At 40.8% G+C, this 20,114-nt stretch overlaps 2 protein-coding genes across 3 annotated transcripts in view; one reads left to right on the top strand and one right to left on the bottom strand.

Moving 5' to 3' along the window:
• The window catches only part of nlgn2b (neuroligin 2b), a 65,051-nt gene extending 55,069 nt beyond the window's left edge, over positions 1–9,982 (top strand). The window contains exons 5-9 of one of the 2 annotated variants that reach the window (XM_084373911.1): positions 512–697; positions 3,529–3,794; positions 3,927–4,080; positions 4,918–5,278; positions 5,999–9,982. In XM_084373911.1, coding sequence (XP_084230037.1) covers positions 512–697; positions 3,529–3,794; positions 3,927–4,080; positions 4,918–5,278; positions 5,999–6,911 — 1,880 coding nt within the window. In that variant the 3' untranslated portion in view covers positions 6,912–9,982. Of the gene's footprint in view, positions 1–511; positions 698–3,528; positions 3,795–3,926; positions 4,081–4,911; positions 5,279–5,998 lie in introns of both variants that reach the window. The other variant, XM_084373910.1, reaches the window with a different exon arrangement.
• Positions 9,983–16,080: 6,098 nt separating this feature from the next.
• Positions 16,081–18,469, bottom strand: LOC311269057 (endonuclease domain-containing 1 protein; the record flags this gene model as incomplete). The annotated part of the gene is made up of 2 exons (XM_084373036.1): positions 16,081–16,826; positions 18,284–18,469. The coding sequence occupies 2 exons, from the start codon at positions 18,467–18,469 to the stop codon at positions 16,218–16,220; spliced, it is 795 nt and encodes a 264-aa protein (XP_084229162.1). The 3' UTR covers positions 16,081–16,217.
• Between the last annotated feature and the right edge of the window lie 1,645 nt (positions 18,470–20,114).

The raw sequence follows: 20,114 nt of genomic DNA, 5'->3' as shown, positions 1-20,114 counted from the left end.
ATCTCCAAAAATCTGAGGAGTCAGCAGTTAACCAAAAAACATTTTAGATGTTTGTTATTTTTTTTGTTTCTAAGTCATCCAAACTGTGTGTGCGTGTGTGTGTGTGTGCGACATTTTGTTAAGTTTATTTGATCTTGTTGTGGGTGTGCACCTACTGTGTAAATGTGCGTCCTGGAACTAGGTGAAACATGCCTTCTGTAGCTCTCCTCCTCTCTCTGCTGACAAGTTAGTTCTCTTAACTGTGTTGTATTTCCAGCGTGGGTATTAAAAATGAGTAATTTGGCAAAGCTTTCTGAGTGAAATCTCTGAGTTTGAGGCTGAGAAGTTCCTGACAATGACAGGATGCCATCTTTGGGTTTTGTGGGATATGTTTTTTTTTTCTTCAAAAAAGGCAGTTAATGCACATTATGTTATCCCGCGCCCCTGAATTTCTGCCCTGCTCCTCTCTCCTCACATAATCTGTATTTTCTTTCTCTTTTCCTCTCTGTGTTTGTTCTAATTTACCCTGCAGGGTTTCTGAGCACAGGGGACCAGTCTGCTAAGGGGAACTATGGCTTGTTGGACCAGATCCAGGCCCTGCGCTGGCTCAATGAAAACATTGGCCACTTTGGAGGAGACCCAGAGAGAATCACCATCTTTGGCTCAGGAGCTGGTGCCGCCTGTGTGAACCTCCTCATCCTCTCCCACCACTCTGAGGGTAAAGTTCTTTCACTGTCATTGTCACATTCATAGGCATTTACCCCGCTCAAATAGGATTAACATTTCAGGACAGTGTGGGTAGTGTATTTCTTTAAAGACCATGTTAGTGATTTTAATGAACAGCCTAAACCAGATAAACATATATGGCAATATTATTCCCACAAGTGAAAAGATGCAATGTTTAGAAATGAGTCATTCACTATTTGAAACAAATGAGTAATTTTTTTTTTTAATTTTTTTTTTACAAACTGCACAGACGCCGTTATTTGAAAGAAAAAGATTGTCAATCTGGACAGTGCTAGAGTCGACAGATGGATGAAAACCGTGGGCCATTTGCCATAAAATCATTACTCACCTTGGGACACGAGCCCTGTAATAATCCCAAATAACATCACTCCACGAGGGACTAAGATCACTGGACTGCACTCACAGAATTGTCAATCCAATAAAACTAAGCCTTAAATGGATACTCTATCTATCTATCTATCTATCTATCTATCTATCTATAGGTAGATAGATAGCAATCGCTGACTGCTGCCAACTGTAGCAGCTAGTTAGCTTAGTTAGCTGTGCCACTAGCAGTCCAGACTGGGAGTTCCTCCACCAGAGGAGTGATGTTTTATGCACTGCTACCAAAGGAGCTAGCCAGTGCTAGCTGGTTAGCATGTTAACTTCAGTAGATATCTCTGCAACACAATACATACACGTCATGATGTCAAAACCGTTATTCATTCACATTCTGTTGATAATTTTAGTCAGCACTAAAATTCTTACGTATTGCACCTTTAACATATAACCTTTGGTCTGGCCACTATTTTAAGATAATTCCATCCTTGTTATAGACAGGGCAGTTCACCGTTCCTCTAGTAATCTTGCCATTTGGGTTTCTAAGAGCTAAAAAACTCATATGATTGAGTTCAGATGTCCGAGGTTATTGCTGTAGGCAGATGCCACTGGTGCAAAATTTAATTTAAGAGGTTTTATTGAAAACACTCCCTCCTTTTAATATAAATACAAAAGCATTCCCCAGCCACATGGTTTCTGGTTAAATGCCAGAAACTCAGAAGGACATTTATTAAGAGCCATTCTCTCTTTCGCCCCCTCACTCTGTCACTCACTAAGGTACTCAATGAAATAAACACACACATATGACATCATGAACTGATTCTGTTTTTTAGTTACGTCTCTGCGACCACATGAAGTATTCAATATTAATATTCAATATTTTCACTGCAGATAAAGTATTGATGTGTGGGACAGCTAGCTTCCCTGTACACATAGTTTTTGTGACTGACTGCGGTGCATCTGGAAAAACGTGTTGCGTCACTATGTCAGCTGGCAACATTGAGATGCCCTTACCTGCTGTATTATACACAAACTGGTTATTTAATGGGGGGGGTTTCATGTCATAATTTAGATATTTATTCCTCCATTTTAAAGAAAAATGGAGGAATAATACACTGTGGCATCCTACTCAATAAGGACGGTTCTTTCTTTCTTTTGTTTGTTTTTGAATGGCAGATGTCTAAAATACCCACCAGATGTTTGATAACTAATCCTCTGATCTCGGTTGGCAGGTAGAGCTCAGAATGTGAACAGCACTTTATATTTTACCAAGAATTCAGATTATGTAATTACTGATTATCTGTTCACCTTCACACCGACGAACTGAGCTTGGACAGATAAAATTAAAAAAAAATTTCATCTGTGTCCGCATGGGAACGCACACACATCTTTTTGTCTATCAAGAGTTGGAAAACATTCAGGAGGACCTGGAAAAGCATTTCAATAATTGGGTGGCATTGGCCAAGTTGTTTGTTGTTGACAAGTTGCCAGCTAATGTGTGTTGTCTGCTGTCCAAAGACGAATACTCACACGGCTCGTATTAAAATAACACCCTGGGTTTCCGTCTCTCGCAGACTTTGTTTAAAGGCTGTCAAAAGTATCAATGCTTCGGTACCTTTTCTATCTGCATTCAATAGTATCGAAAGTACCGAAGCTGCAAAGCTATTGGTGCAATGTCATAAAATGAAAGTTGAACATCCACATTTGCATTATGGGTTGTTATGCAAAGTTGTGTGGCAAAAAATCCTCTTCTACTCCATTTTGAAGTCAGGCTGTAAAACCACAAAGCTCAGAAAAAGTCGGAGGGCGAAGCGTTTTTTAAAGGTACTCTGCACGCGCGGGCGTGTGTGTGTGTGTGTGTGTGTGTGTGTGTGTGTGTGTGTGTGTGTGTGTGTGCAGAGGAGAGATGAGATGAGGGGTAGAGCTAGAGCTGCAGCTGAGAGGCTTCTTAATTGATTTCACAGGGAGAGGAGCGGGGGTGGGGCACATGCAGAATATGGGGGGGCTTAATTATTAATGACAGAATCTGCAGATAAAACAGAGGGACAGCAAGGCACTTTACATAACAGTGCAGCGGTGCAACAGTGCGAGCAGTTTTCTTTCTCCCTCCGTCTTTCTCGCTTCTTCCGAAGCGGCCATCGGCCCGCTGCTCGCCGTAGAGTTGTCACCATTTTTCTTGCCGCCGTCCCTCTTTGTATGTACATAATGGAAGCGCTTCATTTTCCTTCCCTGATCTTAATAAAGATTTTCTGCGGCTGTGGAAAGCAGCAGAATATCTACTTCATCTTGCTTCGTATGTAATACTCTACAGTTGCTCCTCCTCCAGCATATGCATTATTGAGCTCACACTGTGAGGCCTTGAAGGCCCCATCAGCTGCGAGCAAAAGTGTGTCAGAGAGGGAGAAAAAAGACGGTGCTGCACCGAGAGAGAATTTGTGATATGAAGCTATATCTGCTATAAACGTGTTGTCCTGCTTTGTGTAGGCTTGTTCCAGAGGGCCATCGCTCAGAGTGGCTCGGCCATCTCCAGCTGGGCAGTCAACTACCGACCCGTGATGTACACCAAGATCCTGGCAAAGAAGGTCGGCTGCTCTCTGGGAGACATGGCTGAGTTGGTGGACTGCCTGAGGAGGAAGAGTTTCCGAGAGCTAGTGGACCAAGACATCCAGCCTGCACGCTACCACATTGCTTTCGGACCTGTGGTAGACGGGGACGTGGTGCCCGATGACCCCGAGATCCTCATGCAGCAGGTCCGAGCTGATTCCGCCGGATACCGTCCTGTGAATGACTGCATTGTTTCTGATGATTATTCACTTGCTTTTGCTTTGTGAATACTGCCCTGTGCTGTCATGTCATGCTGTGTGTGTTTGTTGTGACACCAGGGCGAGTTCCTGAACTACGACATATTGCTAGGTGTCAACCAGGGAGAGGGCCTGAAGTTTGTGGATGACAGTGAAGGAGAAGATGGGATATCAGCTGCTTCGTTTGACTACACCATCTCTAACTTTGTGGACAATCTGTATGGATATCCTGACGGTCAGATTCGATCCTATTTTACCTTAATATCAGATGGTTTATAACTCAGGTCTTTAACTTTCCACAAGTCAGAAGCACTTAGATACTTTATTTAAGTAAAGACATTATTTTACTTATCAGCGAGATTCACAAAATATATGAAAAGTAAAACTCAACTGGATAAATTATTAAATTATTGGATAAAATTTTACTGATGCATTAATATGAAAGTCACATTTGACTGTTTGACTTGGTTTTAGTGGAGCTAGTTGTAAATGTTTTAAATGCACAGAATTTTATAATCTCATCATACGCATGAAGGACATTTTTATTACTTTGTCATGCATACAACTATGCCCAGTCTGCATGGGCTTACGGTAGATTTGCAAATGTTTTATGTCTTATTTGTTAAGTAACAGTATAAATATATAACCATCAAGACGATGTAGTACAGTACTTTGAATTCTTGTGAGGCAGAAGTCAGAAGCTGTGTAAAGTGTTACTATTCCAGTGAATTACAGGTACCTCAAGTTTGTTCTAAAGTGAGTAAGAGTAAAAGTAATTAGTTACTTTCTAACACAGCTGCAGAATAAGTTTGTCAAAAATATTTATTTTTTTTCCTTTTTGTCATGGTACCAAAAAAGGTTTGATAACAGGTATTGCTTTTTTAAAGTTTAAAATTGTAGTATCATGACAACCTTACTCCACGTGAGTAAATTGTGTTTTTGAGTGTTCCTGCGCAGTGGAACATTCATACTCCAAAAAAAGCCTTGAATTCTTCCACCTAATGTTGCAGGTAACCACTCACTTTATCTCTGCTTTCATACTAACTTACATTTGGTTTCTTCCAAGGTAAAGATATCCTCAGAGAGACCATAAAGTTCATGTACACAGACTGGGCTGACAGGGACAACAGCGACATGCGTAGGAAGACCCTCCTGGCTCTGTTCACGGACCATCAGTGGGTGGCCCCGGCTGTCGCCACTGCCAAGCTGCACGCTGAGTTCCAATCGCCGGTCTTTTTCTATACCTTCCACCACCACTGTCAGACCGAGGCTAGGCCGGAATGGGCAGACGCAGCCCACGGAGACGAGCTCCCCTACGTGTTTGGGATTCCCATGGTGGGAGCCACTGACCTATTTCCCTGTAACTTCTCCAAGAACGATGTCATGCTCAGTGCTGTAGTCATGACATACTGGACCAACTTTGCAAAGACAGGGTTAGTATAATGACCATTTCTTGAGCTTTTAAACATGTTGTGAGTCTAAACATCTGGGTTGGGACTGGGTTGCACTGTGACATACAGCACCTGCTCTTTCAAAAGGCGTTCTTCCTGCCAATATCCAAATTAGATTTCTGCACACGTGCTCAACTCAAATAGCAAAACAGCTCTTGTGTTTTGGCATATTGGATTGCTGTATAAGCAACACATGCTGTGCTGTTAAAGGTGCAAAATGTTGGATTTGACAACAAAGAGCTCACCAGTAGCATGCAGCTGCATTTCCAGACACTTATTCTGCATGCACCAGGACAATCAACTTGCTGGTTTTAAGGTTTCAGAGATCCTTTAGTGATTTGTTCGGGAAGAGGGTTTACTTGGAACAGATTTGAGAAGCTTGAGTTGCAGAGATATCTACTAAAGTTAGCATGCTAAAAGCTAGCCTCTCCCCATCCAGATCCAAAGCCCCATGATAGTGATATTAACACCAACACTCACTCGGTGCTCCGAGCTCCCAGATGCCAAAAACTTAATCAAAATGTGACCTTAAAAAGTCAAATTGAACAGTAGAGGGCGGTGAGACAAGGAGTGTCCAGTTGGTTGCAACCTGCAACCACATGTTAGATGCCACTGAATCCTACACACCAGACCTTTAATAATATGATGATTAATAATTATTAACCTAAAAATTGTCTGATTCTGTTACATTCTCTCTCCCAGGGATCCAAACCTGCCAGTTCCTCAGGACACCACCTTCATCCACACCAAGCCCAACCGCTTTGAGGAGGTCATCTGGACCAAGTTCAGCTCCAAAGACAAGCAGTACTTGCATATCGGCCTGAAGCCTCGCGTCAGAGACAACTACCGGGCCAACAAGGTGGCCTTCTGGCTGGAGCTCGTGCCACATCTTCACAGCCTCCACAAATTCATGCCAATCCCCATCACGACTCCACTGCCGCCCGGAGGCTCCAAACCCCGCCCCAACACGTCCACACGCCCTGTAATGTCCACCTACCCACCCGAGCCGGACCCCGATAGTTCAGAGAGACCCCGCTACTCTCCCTTCCCCGATGAGACTAGGGACTACTCCACCGAGCTGAGTGTGACAGTAGCTGTTGGCGCCTCGCTTCTTTTCCTCAACGTGCTGGCGTTTGCCGCACTTTACTACAAACGGGATAAGCGCCATGAACTCATGCAGAGACGCCACCGCCGACTGTCCCCGCAACGTGGCACGACAATGGGAATGGGAGTCGGCATGGGAGTGGTAGGGGCCCCGCCGCACAATGACCTGGCGCTGAGTCAGGAGGAGGAGCTGATGTCACTGCAGCTGAAGCAGCAGAGAGCGGAGCTGGATCACGGCACACCTCTACCGTCCCGCGGCATCCACGGCGACCTGGAACCCCTGCGGCCTCCCGTGTGCCCACCCGACTACACGCTGGCCCTGCGGCGAGCGCCGGAGGACGTGCCGCTGATGACGGCCAATACCATCACCATGATCCCCAGCACCATCAGCAGCATGCAGCCCCTCCACCCCTTCAACACTTATCCCCCCGTCCCGGCCCCCTCCACTACACCTGTCCCCAGCCACAGCAACAATGCCCTGCCACACCAACACTCCACCACCCGTGTATAGGACCAGGCACAACCCCACTCTGGGCTTACAGAGACGCACCACACAAACTGCTCCATACAAACTCCACCCTCACCGCCCTCTCTTCTTCTTTACTGTATCTGTGTCTTTTCTCATTAAGCCCTCAAATAAAGCTGCAGTTTGTAAGATTTTAAGCAGTGAAATACCTCTAAAATGTAATCACAAATCAAGGAGGAGTTGATTAAAAAAGCTCCTTTGCCAAAAGCCTGTCATCATAGGTACATACTGCTTTGCCCCGTTACAGCTCTTTCAATATCTCTTGCTTAGGTGAGCCACCAGACGCAGCTTTCAGCCTGCAGCTCTTTCTCCCAGAGCTACCGAGCTAATCACAATCAGTCAGGCATCTTATGTGTAGCTTGGTTGTTTTTACGCATGTGTTGTTGTGTCAGTGTAAAACTATGTTTGACATAGAATACATCCATTCATTTTCATTCATTTAGTGAAAAGATAAGACAGTAGCGAGCAGCTTTCTGCGAGGCAACATATGCCCCGACAAGCTGTCTGTCATAAAGCGGTGATTTCTTGAAACTTACAAATTGCAGCTTTAAAGGCCCAATCTGGAAGTGAAATTTGGCACCCTGTGTTGAGCACTATGTCCCAACAGCTGTCTCTGTGTTCTGATTTCCAAGACTTTTGTTAGTGTGAAATGTATTCACAGCACTGCAGGTATAAGGATGAACTATTTGACAGTGGAGCATGAGTTTTTAAGGTGATTTTAAAACTTAATTTCTGCTGTTTACAAATTAATGCATCTGTTTTTCATCTACGATGCGACCTAAATGCCACCAAAAGTCGTGCTTTTTTTAAAAAAAAACAATCTGTATACACACAAATGTTGCTTTCAAAACATTTCCAGATTGGGGCTTCAAGTGTCGGGCGGTACAGGAAATAACTGAATCATACTCAGTCTGTCTGTGGGATGCAACCTGGAATCCAGGCTGCCCATTAGAACTCGCTGCATCTCCGCTCCAATCACGTCCATCACTTTATTTGTTTGTCACTCTTTATCTCTCCGTCTCGTCCCCATCTCAGCCCATCTAACCGCTTCTCTCTTTTTCGCTTTCTCTCTCTGCATCTTGCCCTTGTAGCTCTTTTTATTAAACCATCAACCATCTTCACTTCTTTCCTCTTTCTCGCAATCACTTCTAGACTCTCTTTTCCTTTTGGAGTCTTTTATACAAAAACACAAATGTAAATGATGTATTATTAATAAATTGTAAGGATATGAATGAAAAAAAAAGATATTCTGATATCTCGTTTTTACCAGCATTCTTGGTGCCAAGTACTGTGATAAAGTTCCTCTTTCGCTGGCGTCCAGTGGACTGCCTGGAGAGGTCCATCCTGACTGTATCTTACAAAAGGAAATACCATCATAAAAAAGTGCCAACCCCTTCATCTTTCTTTTTGATCCACACACTTTTTTTGTTTTTGTTTTTAATTACACTCAATGTTGCACTGTGGCTGGTCCCTTCTTTAAAGGGAAGTCAGATTCAATATATCCTTGTTTAAAAAAAAAAAAAGAATATAAAGTTTTATTAACTACTTTGCTGTCTGGGATGTTTGCATGTTTTTTTTGTTTTCTTTGTTTCTTTTATAAAGTATGTGGACAGAGAAGTTTGTTTGTCATTTTAATGATTTGCCTTGTTCTTCATTGATTTTTGTTTTCTTTTATTTTGAGAATCATTTTCTATTTTAATATCAGCTGCACTTTGTGGTACTTCAGAAAGGTATTAAAGTATTAAGAGATGAATATTGTGTAAAACTATGATTATAACAAAGAGAGTAAATATTTCCTCTTTATTTTTTTCATTTCCTAACACTGAGGCTGTGCCGCAAAACTACCAGAGACTGATGAAAGCCTTTTTTCTTCTCTCCTCCCTCTTTTTGCTCTGTTTCTCTTTATCTTTTGCAACTGTCAAGTTCGCAGTCACTGTATCTCAATCTCACCTGAAGATAGCACTTTTTTGAGTTACATAAAAAAAAAAAGAAAACTACTTTACATGAATAGTCTAAATAAGGTTTTTGTCTGTGACTGACATTAACCACATGCTTCAAGTGTTTGAAGACTGCCTGACAGTTATCTTTTCGTCTGCTCTTTTCTTGTTTCATGACTCTCCCCTCTCTGCAAGGCGGGAGAAAAAGGGATAAGATATATTTATGACGACGGTCAAAAGGTGAGAAAGCCTTGTACGCGTTTCACATCTTTCGCACAACTGAACAGAGACGGGTCACACTCTGGACAAAATCTGAAAAATAAAAACCCAGTGACATTAGGACAACACTGGACAAACGGCGACAGTGATCCACTGGCGAATGATCTGTCAGTGCGCAGAGGATGCATTCTAAAAACCTGATTTAAAAAAAAAAAAAAATCTTTAATGACAGACATTACTCATACACCATATATCACAAAAGCAAGGCAAGCGGGTTTCATTCCGCCTGCATCCTGTCTGCTTAGGATAACGACACTCTGGAGCCAGACTGCCATCCCTCACACTGGACTGGAGCGAGGACAAAAAGAACAAAAACCAACACATGAAAACAAACTGTACATTTTTTAAGTGTAGGAGAAACAAACTGGAATTTGTAAATATTATGTTTGTCGTTTGGTTTGAGTGACTGGCCGGATCTTTTCTTTGTGACAACAGGTGCAAGTTTAGATGACCTAACATGATTTTAGCGCTCATGTTTGATTCTCCTTTTCTTTCCCAGATCTCAAGGGCAAATTCCAATTGGTTACGGGCACATGAGTACATCTGTTAACATACATGAATAATTAAAAAAAAAAAAAAAAAAGAAAAATCACAGCATGGTTGAGGTCAGCATAAACATGAAAAGGAATGCTTACGGCTCAGGTTAGCCTTGATATCGGGGTGATAAAAACTGCATAGAAGGCTGTTGAAAGCGTAACGTACACACCTGGCACTATCCCATCAGTCATGAAGGCAGCTTTTGAGTGAAATGAGTCCTTTCATTGGTTAAAAAAAAGCCAAAGAACAGCTGCAGGGAACAGATGAAGGAGTTTAAGCAATGAGGCAAAAAAAACAAAACAAGATAGGGCGGATGTTTCGAATGTGCTCAAAACAAACCACAAATCAAGGAATTTTACTTGTGATGCTGTTGGATTTTAATTGTTAGTGTCTCACGTTGTCTTGAGCATTGTCATACAGTATAACCCATAATTGGGAGGTTGTGAAATCCTTTGTACTCTTTTGGTCTTGTTTCAGACTCTAATCATGGTCGTTGTTTTGCTACCTTTTGCAGTTTTGTCTGCACATTCTGTTTATGGGAGTATTGACCCAGCTGTTTGATGTGAGTTTGAGTTCCCCACGCTTCAAAAAGAAACAGCATTACTGAGACAGTATTTTGGGATTTTTTTAAAACGAGGGTTTGGACAGCCAACGGAAAATGGAAGCACACTCACCAAGTTTACATGTTTACACTACAGTTTTGATGTTGGCTTAAGGTAAGGGGGGAAAAAATAAGAAAAATAAAAAAGCATTATAAGGATCCAAATATCTTCTTATTACAACATTTATTGCCAGAATGGTAAAGCGAAGGCTTGCACCTGTTTGTCTGTTTCATTTAGTCTGATTCAGTAACCTGCTTGAAGCTCAAGATACTGTGAGAGAGCATAATGACCAGAAGGGGTTGAAAGAATTAAAGTTAATATTTCTATTTCAAATAGAGGCTATTACACACTGTATGTTGTGTATCTGAACTGGAAAACATTAAAAAGACATTCTTAAACAAATGCTTTGCCATTATTGTCACATTGTCAGAGATGCACAGTAGAGCTCAACTATTGGTGTATCTGATATCACCTAATGGTGTTGTACCTGGAACATCATAATTAATGTTGTTCCAGGACCAACATTAAACTATTAAACTAACCAACTGTGTTGTTCTGATGTCATAGCTTTGCAAGTCGTGTTTGAACCTGGAATATCATAATTAATGTTGCTCCAGGAGACTTTAAGTACACTTAATATTTTCGATTTCTTTTCAGGTTTTTGTTGCTGTTTGGTCAGGTTTAGGTCACAAAAATACTTGGTTAGGTTTAGGCAATAAAAATAGTTGGTTAGGTTTAGGTCACAAAAATACTTGGTAAGGTTTAGGTCACAAAAATACTTGGTAAGGTTTAGGCACAAAAATATTTGGTTAGGTTTAGGCACAAAAGTATTTGGTATGGTTTAGGCACAAAAATACTTGGTTAGGTTTAGGCACAAAAATATTTGGTAAGGTTTAGGTCACAAAAATACTTGGTTAGGTTTAGGCACAAAAGTATTTGGTTAGGTTTAGGCACAAAAATACTTGATAAGGTTTAGGTCACAAAAATACTTGGTTAGGTTTAGGCACAAAAATATTTGGCTAGGTTTAGGCACAAAAATACTTGATAAGGTTTAGGCACAAAAATATTTGGTCAGGTTTAGGTCACAAAAATACTTGGTTAGGTTTAGGCACAAAAATATTTGGCTAGGTTTAGGCACAAAAATACTTGATAAGGTTTAGGTCACAAAAATACTTGGTTAGGTTTAGGCACAAAAATATTTGGTTAGGTTAAGGCACAAAAATACTTGATAAGGTTTAGGTCACAAAAATACTTGGTTAGGTTTAGGCACAAAAATATTTGGTTAGGTTAAGGTCACAAAGATACTTGGTTAGGTTTAGGCACAAAAATATTTGGTTAGGTTTAGGCACAAAAATACTTGATAAGGTTTAGGTCACAAAAATACTTGGTAAGGTTTAGGCACAAAATATTTGGTAAGGTTTAGGCCACAAAGATACTTGGTAAGGTTTAGGCCACAAAGATACTTGGTTAGGTTCAGGCACAAAAATATTTGGTTAAGTTTAGGAAAACATGGTTTGGGTTAAAACAGACCCTTACAGAACGTTCAACACATTTGAAAGGATAACTTCTGCCATGTCCATGTATCTTTTTCCCCCAGTTTGCAAAGCTATGAAATTACAAAAATGTGATTGGTGAGGTTCAATGATGGCTCTGGAGCAGCATTAATTATGATGTTCCAGGAACAACACCAACATGGCAGTATCCATTTGTGCCTCAACAACGAGGTTCTGGAACTGAAATTGTGATTTATACTCTGAATTGAGGATGTTGATTATTAGACATAATGTTGTTACCACCCAAGATTGACTTACCACAAGCTATGAGATTGTGAAACAATGATATATACTAAGACACATGTACAAGTGATATCAACCTTGTTTATCGCAATGTCATGGTGGTAATACCCACAACCCTTAAGTGTAACAGAGATGTCTCTGATTGGTGGAGCTCGCTGTTACCATTTAAATGTTTACCGCACCCATGAATGTTGGCGAGCAAGTTACTGTTACCACTTTTAAGTTTACCACATGATTTTTCTTTCTGACATGCTGGGTTTTCTTCAGAGATGAGGAAAAGTGTCCAAAGAGGTGAAAATCACTACAAGTCAGACCATGTACTCGTGTTTGTGAGTTGAAAGTTGCTGGAAAGTTGGAAAGGAATGATTCACAATTGTTTATGAGATGAGTAGTCCATCACTCTTATATGTAATTGTGTACAGTCTTGTACCTTTGCCTTTGTGTTCCAACTTCCTTTTTCTTTTTATTTCTTTTTTGCTCTGAATCAAATGTTTTATGGTCACAATGTATCTTTTAGTTGGTTGGTTTGGTTCTAGGCTTAAAACTCTTTCACAAAAGATTATACAAAACATTAATGGAATGAATGAATGGAAAATCCACTTTTGTTGCGCTCTATTCACAGGTTTGCTGGGGAGGTAACAAAGGAAACAATTCTGCGTGAATCTTCCAGTGTTTGGTAGAACTTGCATAAGTAACAAAGTATCATAATAACTGACACACAGGCGGCAGGGTTTTAGAAGTGTTAGCTAAGTTGGCTAAGCAAATATAATAGTGTTACTGTAGTAGTATTGACTGGATAACGTTGCTAACCTAGGTCTTCATGAATTAATGATGCTCCAGACCAGTTGCTCCAAGAAAGAAGACCAAGAGTGACTTTTATCATTGTTACAGCTAACTGGTTAGCAGGAAACTGCATAATTATGCAACCAGCAAGTACACAGCAACTTTCATTTTAATTGAAACTAAGTCTTCCTGCTGAAGGTCCAATACACAGTTACCTTTTAGTTCTGGTTTGGTCTCCACCAACTCCTGAGAAAAAGTCTTTATTTAGTTGTAGTGAGCTGCTGTGTTTTGTTCATTATTGCTGCCCACTACTGCCTGAAACGGCTGAATATGAATACATACAAAATCCTGCGTAATATAGTTTTAAAAAGGCATTGAAGAGGCTAAAAAGGTCCACAGAGTTGGCTATTTGAGTCTGTCACAGCCATATGATTCCATGACAGTATCTGAAATAATGATTATTGGAGTCTGAAATATGATGTTTGTTCCAACTTTAAAAGGAAGAAAATAATAACGTGGCTTCTCAGAGAGAATATGAATAAGATAAGCACACAATAAGATTGACAGCTATCCTTTTTTATAATCGTCATGGTCACTATATGTGGTGGTTATTGTCCTAGGATTGGTGGTTAAGGCTTGACAAACTTTTTTGCGTTCGGTTGTTGCTTTAGCTTATAGCTAGCATTGCCATAAAATGTTTGCCTCCTAAATCTTAGCTTTTCAGGATTTCATTTTCTTCGCCTCACAATCCAAATCCTGACTTTCACTCCATGAGGTCTTCAAGTTATCTAAAGGATTGGAATTTCACAGCCTAGAATAACTCGGCAGCAACAGTTATATGAAGGGAGCCGTCCTCTCATCTCTGTTTGTTCAGCTGCTGGACACAATAAATCAATATCACAGCAAATACACTGGAACAGACTGATGCACTGGTCCTGTTGGATAAAGCATTTGTGTTAATGCACGGCTTTCCACTCATTCGAGGCCTGAGGTGGAAATAATTGAAAACCATTTTGGTCACAGATCCATTTATTTCTGTAGTGGTGCATACGCTATTTTTAGACCACCTTGCTGCCCTCTTTACCTCTCCAAAGTCACATTTTGCACTCTGATTAATTGTTTGGTTGTTTTGTGTTTGTTTACCCGATTACATATTTGGCATAATAAATACCAGGTAGCGCACAAGCAAAACAATAAAGATAAATAATTTCAATAAACAACCTCTGCCTGCAGCTGTGCTGCAAGTAGTTTTATAGGATTAATGTACAAAAGGAGAGAGGGAGAAGCCAAATGTGACCTTGCCCTAGTGTACAACACTTTTAAATGAGGCTAGTATACGTCCATTTCTCAAAAACTTTTCAATAGTTTTCAACACCAGATTCGTACTTTTGAATTAGAATAACTGGCTTGAGTTATTGCTGCAATAAGAAACAAGTTATTAAACCCCAGTGGGTCTAATAACTCTTCTGGTTAATGTGCACTGTATTAATACAAATCATCGGCGTTATAACTTCAACACATTCATATTAAATAGATTGCACAAGTGTTTAGATGACTGATGCATGGGGTAATGTCTTAGCATTCCTCTTTTGCGCTCAACTCAGTTACCTCTGCAGATAATGACACACTGTTGGTTTCCATGTGAGCAGTGAGGACAGAACATATGTCTCCTCTCTCACTAGATGGCAGTGTGCAACTATAACATGTAGAAAGAAAGACAGGGCTCTGACAGCTCGGGAAGCGTCTTCCTGTTTAGAATTGCAGATAGAAACATCAGTCTGAAAACTTTAAAGACGTCAGCGTCACATGAATAATGAAAAGCGAAGCATGCTTTTGTGATGTTATATTCACAGAGGTAATATTTGAACTTTTTTTTCAATATTTCATTGAATACCAAAATATTATTCTGTCTTTAGATCATAAAATATAGATGGTGAATCTATCTTAAGTTTTTAATGTTAAAAACTTATAATTCTAATTCTGCAACAAATACATGACTTCCCATTGATTTTTTATTACATTCAAAAGCCTTTTATTAGTAGAAGATTAACTACATGATTAAAGACAGTAACCCCGTCAGACAGCCATAAAAGTCAAATCCAATTTGTATAACTGCACCAAACATTCAAACTCACATTTGCTCAAGAGTACGATGAAAGGAGGCTGTTTGTGAGCTTATCGCAGCTTTACATTCAGGCTTCACAGGAACCTAAAGTGAATGACTACAGGCGAGCTTTACAAAGAAGAGGACTGGTTGTTTGACATTCGCAGGGTTACAAAAAAAAGAAGTAATTTGAAGCAGCCCAGATTGCCCTTGAAAGTGTAGTTTCAGTAGATTACAATTAAGAAGTCTCTCTCGGTTGTCTATACAAGCCTGCGGATGATTTGTTTGAATTGTTTAATGCTGCTGGACTGTGGATTTCTTTGTTAAGGGCTCAGGTTGGATTTTTCACGACAGTCTACAGGATGTAACTTTATGTGTTCCCGAGTGCCTCGTCTCAGTGCTTCTCTCTGCGACGCCAACAGAGAACAGTAATGAACAATAGTTTAGAAATGGCGTCTGTTAACATTAAGGAACTACGGAAGCCCTGAGGGGCAAGTGAGAATATTTTTTTTCTCACGATCCATTTACCTCCTGTGTGTACACCAACACTCCCCGGTGCTTCAGGTTCCCACTAGATACACGGCTAACCTAGCTAACTATAGCTTTAGTGTGACCAAGCGTCTTTGGGTTCGCTTTAATAGAATAACAAACAGGACGTAGAGATGTAGTGACCAGCTGACAGGATGCCAACTCACCTTTAAAGGAAAAAAATGATACTTGTGGAGCTAAAAATGTTTGGCTGTTAGTGAGTAATCCAACAAGTATTCAGATTAGATTACATTTTTTTGGATTACGTGAAGAAATAAAAATAAATACTGTATCATGTCATTTGTATTCAGTTACTGAGATTTTAATGTAATCAGACCAGACACTGCACATTTGTGGCTTTTCACCTGTCACTTTCAGTGTGCCATCCCTTTAGAAAAGTCCAGTAACTGACATTTTCAAATGTTCGGTGTGTAACACAATAACAACACAGAGCAGTAAATTAATTAATTTTATTCTTAACGAGTTTCATAACCTCCCAACAGAGTATCTCCTGTAAAACGTGTGTCATGTTTGTCAGGAGAGAAAAGGAAAGAGCTCATTGAACAAAGACGGGGTTTTTTTTTTAGAGAGATTTAAGAGAAATTTAACTTTCACATTTTAGAGGATTATGACATTATCTTATTCATCACCCCTGACTGGGGGAAAAGGCAAAAAAAAAAATCTGACATTATCCAAGTGAACTGGAAAGTAGAAACCCAGAGCTTTCAGATAGTGTGCTGGAGGTACAGAGGAAGAGGTGAGGGAGAGATGCAGTTGTCGTAGAAGATCTGGAGGTTCTGGTCCACATCCATGCTGTTCTTCAGGAGGATCTCCAGCTCCTGCACCGGCATCTCGTGCACACTGTTGCCCTCTTTGGCGTTCTTGGCCATGGCCGCGTGCGACGGGAAGCGGATGCGGACATCGTGCGGGGCGTTGCGGTCGTAGTCGGTGCAGCAGTAGGCGGACCACAGGTCCTCGGGGATGGCCACGCGGTCCTGGTTGTTCCTGCGGATCATGTTTCCTCTGGTGGTGACCCCGGTGACGATGAAGGCCGTGCCGCGGCAGAAGTTGTTGAGGCGGACCCGGATCCGCTCCTCGTACTCCCGCCAGGGCCCGATGTTGAACTCCCGGATCTGCGGGACCACGTTGGTCAGAGTGTAGGTGGCGGCGCGGTCGTGCGGGGTGGACTGGTGCTGGTCCGGGTTCAGGTGACCTCGCTCGTACAGGACCACGTCAGAGTAGTCATCCAGGACCGCCTGGCTGTCCTCAAACTTCATGTGCAGGTAACCAGTGGGGAAGGGCAGCATGTTGCCATTTCCATCGATTTCTGCCAGCTGGAGACACACAGAGCAGTTACTACTGTTTGTTTTCTCATAGGATGGGAGATAATACAGTTTCCTCTGGACTCTGGAGGAGGGGTTGCAACAGTATGAGATTTGCACAGCACAGTTGTCATCATAAAATATCTGGATTCACATTATTAAACAAGATTAAAGTTATTTTGCCGTCACAATGACACTTAAAGGAACAGAAACAGAAAAACACGTCGTTATAGGTTCACAAAATGTTGTAACATGTAAATAAATAAATAGCCTGTTTTAAATGATACCTGTATGGTAGAATTCAATACCGTGGATAAGCAAATGTACATGTGGTGCGATAACCGTCGATTTCCATACCACGGCATAGTACTTTGAAACCAGTGATGTCACTCAATGCCATCAGTTTGCATTATGGGTAATGTAGGTGCAGGGTTTTGAAAAGCCTCCTCCTATAACACTGTTGGACTCATTATAATTACTCAACAGTAAAAAACAAATAATCAAAATCGATGCAGAACAGAACCAGAGATGTTGCCTCTTTTATTCCACACATTCTTCTTCCTTTTCAAATCCTGGTGCCTACATTACCCACAATGCAACTTAGCCTGAGCTCACTAGAGGCAATTTATCAGATTACATGCAGCTTCCTCTGGAGCCACAAAAGGCTTTATACTACTTTCTTCTTATATGCATTAGTTCTCCCCAAGACCTGCAAACACACTTTAATGTGTAAAATTAGTTGAGTTATTTTGATGTACTTGTGCTTTAATTGAGTATTTTCATTTTCTGATACTTAGAAATTCCTTTAGAGGCACTTATTACTCCAAAACATTTATTTGATTACTTTGCTTACTAGTTACTTTGCAGATTACATGCAGAGCCAAAGTAGCAGGAGAATGCTGAATATTGGATCGGATGATAATTGTTCACCTCATAAATATACAGTATGCATGTATATATACAGAAGGGTCGGAGAGTCTGAGACCTCAGGTGGAAATACTTCTATTTGGCATTTGTTTTGAATTTAATACTATTTTTTCATCGCAAATGATAATATGAGCATAGCAATCCCAGTTAAAAGTTGAATTTAAAAAAAAAATAGTATTAAATTCAAAATAAATGCAAAATAGAAGTTTATTGTACTTGGTCTCAGTCTTTCCGACCTTACCGTATGTATAATTTACTTTTAATTGCACTTTATACTTAAAAACATCTACTGCCAGAACATTACTTGTGATAATTAAGTGCATTTAATATCAAGCACTCATGTACCATTCAAGTGGGTGCATTTACTTTTACTTAAGTATTATTTTAACACAATATCTTTACTTTTACTCAAATATGACTTTGAGGAACTTTTTACAGCACTGTCCACTGCTGCCACCCTACTCTGGAGTAGGCCTATTGCTCACACCAGCTGCTGCCAAGCCATCTATTTTTCTAATATGAGTTAAAAACAAGTCTCTGACCTGTGGCTCGTACATCCAAGGGTAGTCCACACGTCTGTCTCCCTCTGTTTTCTTGAAGGTATAAGCTGAGTAAACTGGAATCCTCTTGCGTGAGTCATACAGGGTCACAAAACGAGGTTTGTCAGCGTAGCGTTGGCAGATCTTCTTCAGGCCGGTGTCGATGATCCCCCGCGGTGGTGTGCCCATGTACAGGGAGTCCTTGCATCTCTCTATGTGATTAAAATCTAGGACAACCGTTGTTGACATTAGAGGCAGAAAACATACGATCAGAAGAGCCAAAACTAAAGGTGCAAACATGGTCATGGTCAAATACGTCTCCTCTGTGTCTCCTACTGCGGCTTCTGCATTGACAGTGAGTGAAAATGTTTGCAGTTATGATTTAAATGTCACCGAGCAGATATGCAAAGCAAGTAGTGTGACTCAAAGACAGGCCTCTTAACACTTGTGGGAGTGGATGTGCAGGTCATTGCATCACTCTAACCTACAATTATAAGATCATATTGAATTAAAGCCACTTTTCTCTTGAGTATAATCATCAATCTTTATGTTTTATAGCCTTTATTGCTCTTTTTGGAGTATGGCCACTGTAAGAAACTCATGGATCTATTGTGGTTAGGGTTAGTACATCATCTCCATGGCCACTGAGTTCTTAATGAGGTTATGTGAGTGAGTCAAATTGTGAAGCAACAAGATGCTGGATCATTGACTCCTCCAGGTTAGCAGTGCTGTATGTCAAGTCTTTCTACAATGACGTATGGCAGTGACGTAAGCATATTCCCGCTTTAGGGGAGTTTAGCTAGAAGTGAAATTCACAGAAGCCTGAATTCTGCTGAGTGTGGTGATGGCGACGGCACACAGGACATTGTAATGGGACATTCAGAGACGTGTTATCAACCTGATGGTAAAATGCAAAACTGTCTAATCTGTCACTGTGATGAACAAAAGGCCTAAAGTGACCGGTATGGCTCAGAGGTACGATGCAGTGTGAATGGTGGAGATAAAACATTAAAGTTTAACTACAACCTAGCGACAAGAGTGTACGTGCGCTCAAAACACAGTCAAGATCTGCCCATGAACATCTGCTCATGGTTGCCTTCACATAACCAAAGTTGACATGTAATGACATGAAAATGATCAGAAATAATATATATTTTATGTTGTAGATGTTTTATAATATGTGAGACCCAACTGAAGCCAGTCTTGTGAGGATAATGATGAATATGAGGAAGCAAAATAAGAAAATAACCCAGGACTCAATAGAAATTGAAGAAACTTCATTTGCGATGAAGTAGAATACGTTTTTTTTTATAGCAAATGGTTCAATGTTCTGCCAGAATGGGTGCTTGACCTCTTCTGGCAGCTCACTGCACAGAGCAATTCATCTGAAACTCCCTTCCTGTTTCCAAATTTCTTTCTGTCCGTACTCCTTCATAACAGCCTGGACGCATGTATAATTTTGCATGTATCATTCAACAAGAACGTGTCAGGTGGGTTGGTCGTTTCATTGACCTTTTTATGACAGAAGAGTCACTGACTGATCCTCTATTCAACCACATGTCCTGTCAGTGTCTCTGATCTCATTAAACTGTGAGGAAGATGGTGCGATGGGGAAACAAAGTGCACCGTACCACTAGACTACAGAGCAGCTTCTTTCCTCAGGCTTTCAGACCCATCAGTTCATCCTCGGCACTCCACCATAAAGAACAGTTTTCATTTCATGACTTGTTCAATCCGGATAATTCAGAGTCCGACCCAGTGACGGGACAGGCTTAAATAAGAACTACAAGGACTCTGTACAAATAGTCAATCCTCTTGCTGATGGCCTTGTTGG

This window comes from Pagrus pagrus (assembly GCF_965226575.1).
Source record: "Pagrus pagrus genome assembly, chromosome: 14".
NCBI classification, from domain to species: Eukaryota; Metazoa; Chordata; class Actinopteri; order Spariformes; family Sparidae; genus Pagrus; species Pagrus pagrus.
The sequence above is the reverse complement of the archived record's forward strand: the minus strand, read 5'-3'. Positions and strand labels throughout refer to the sequence as shown.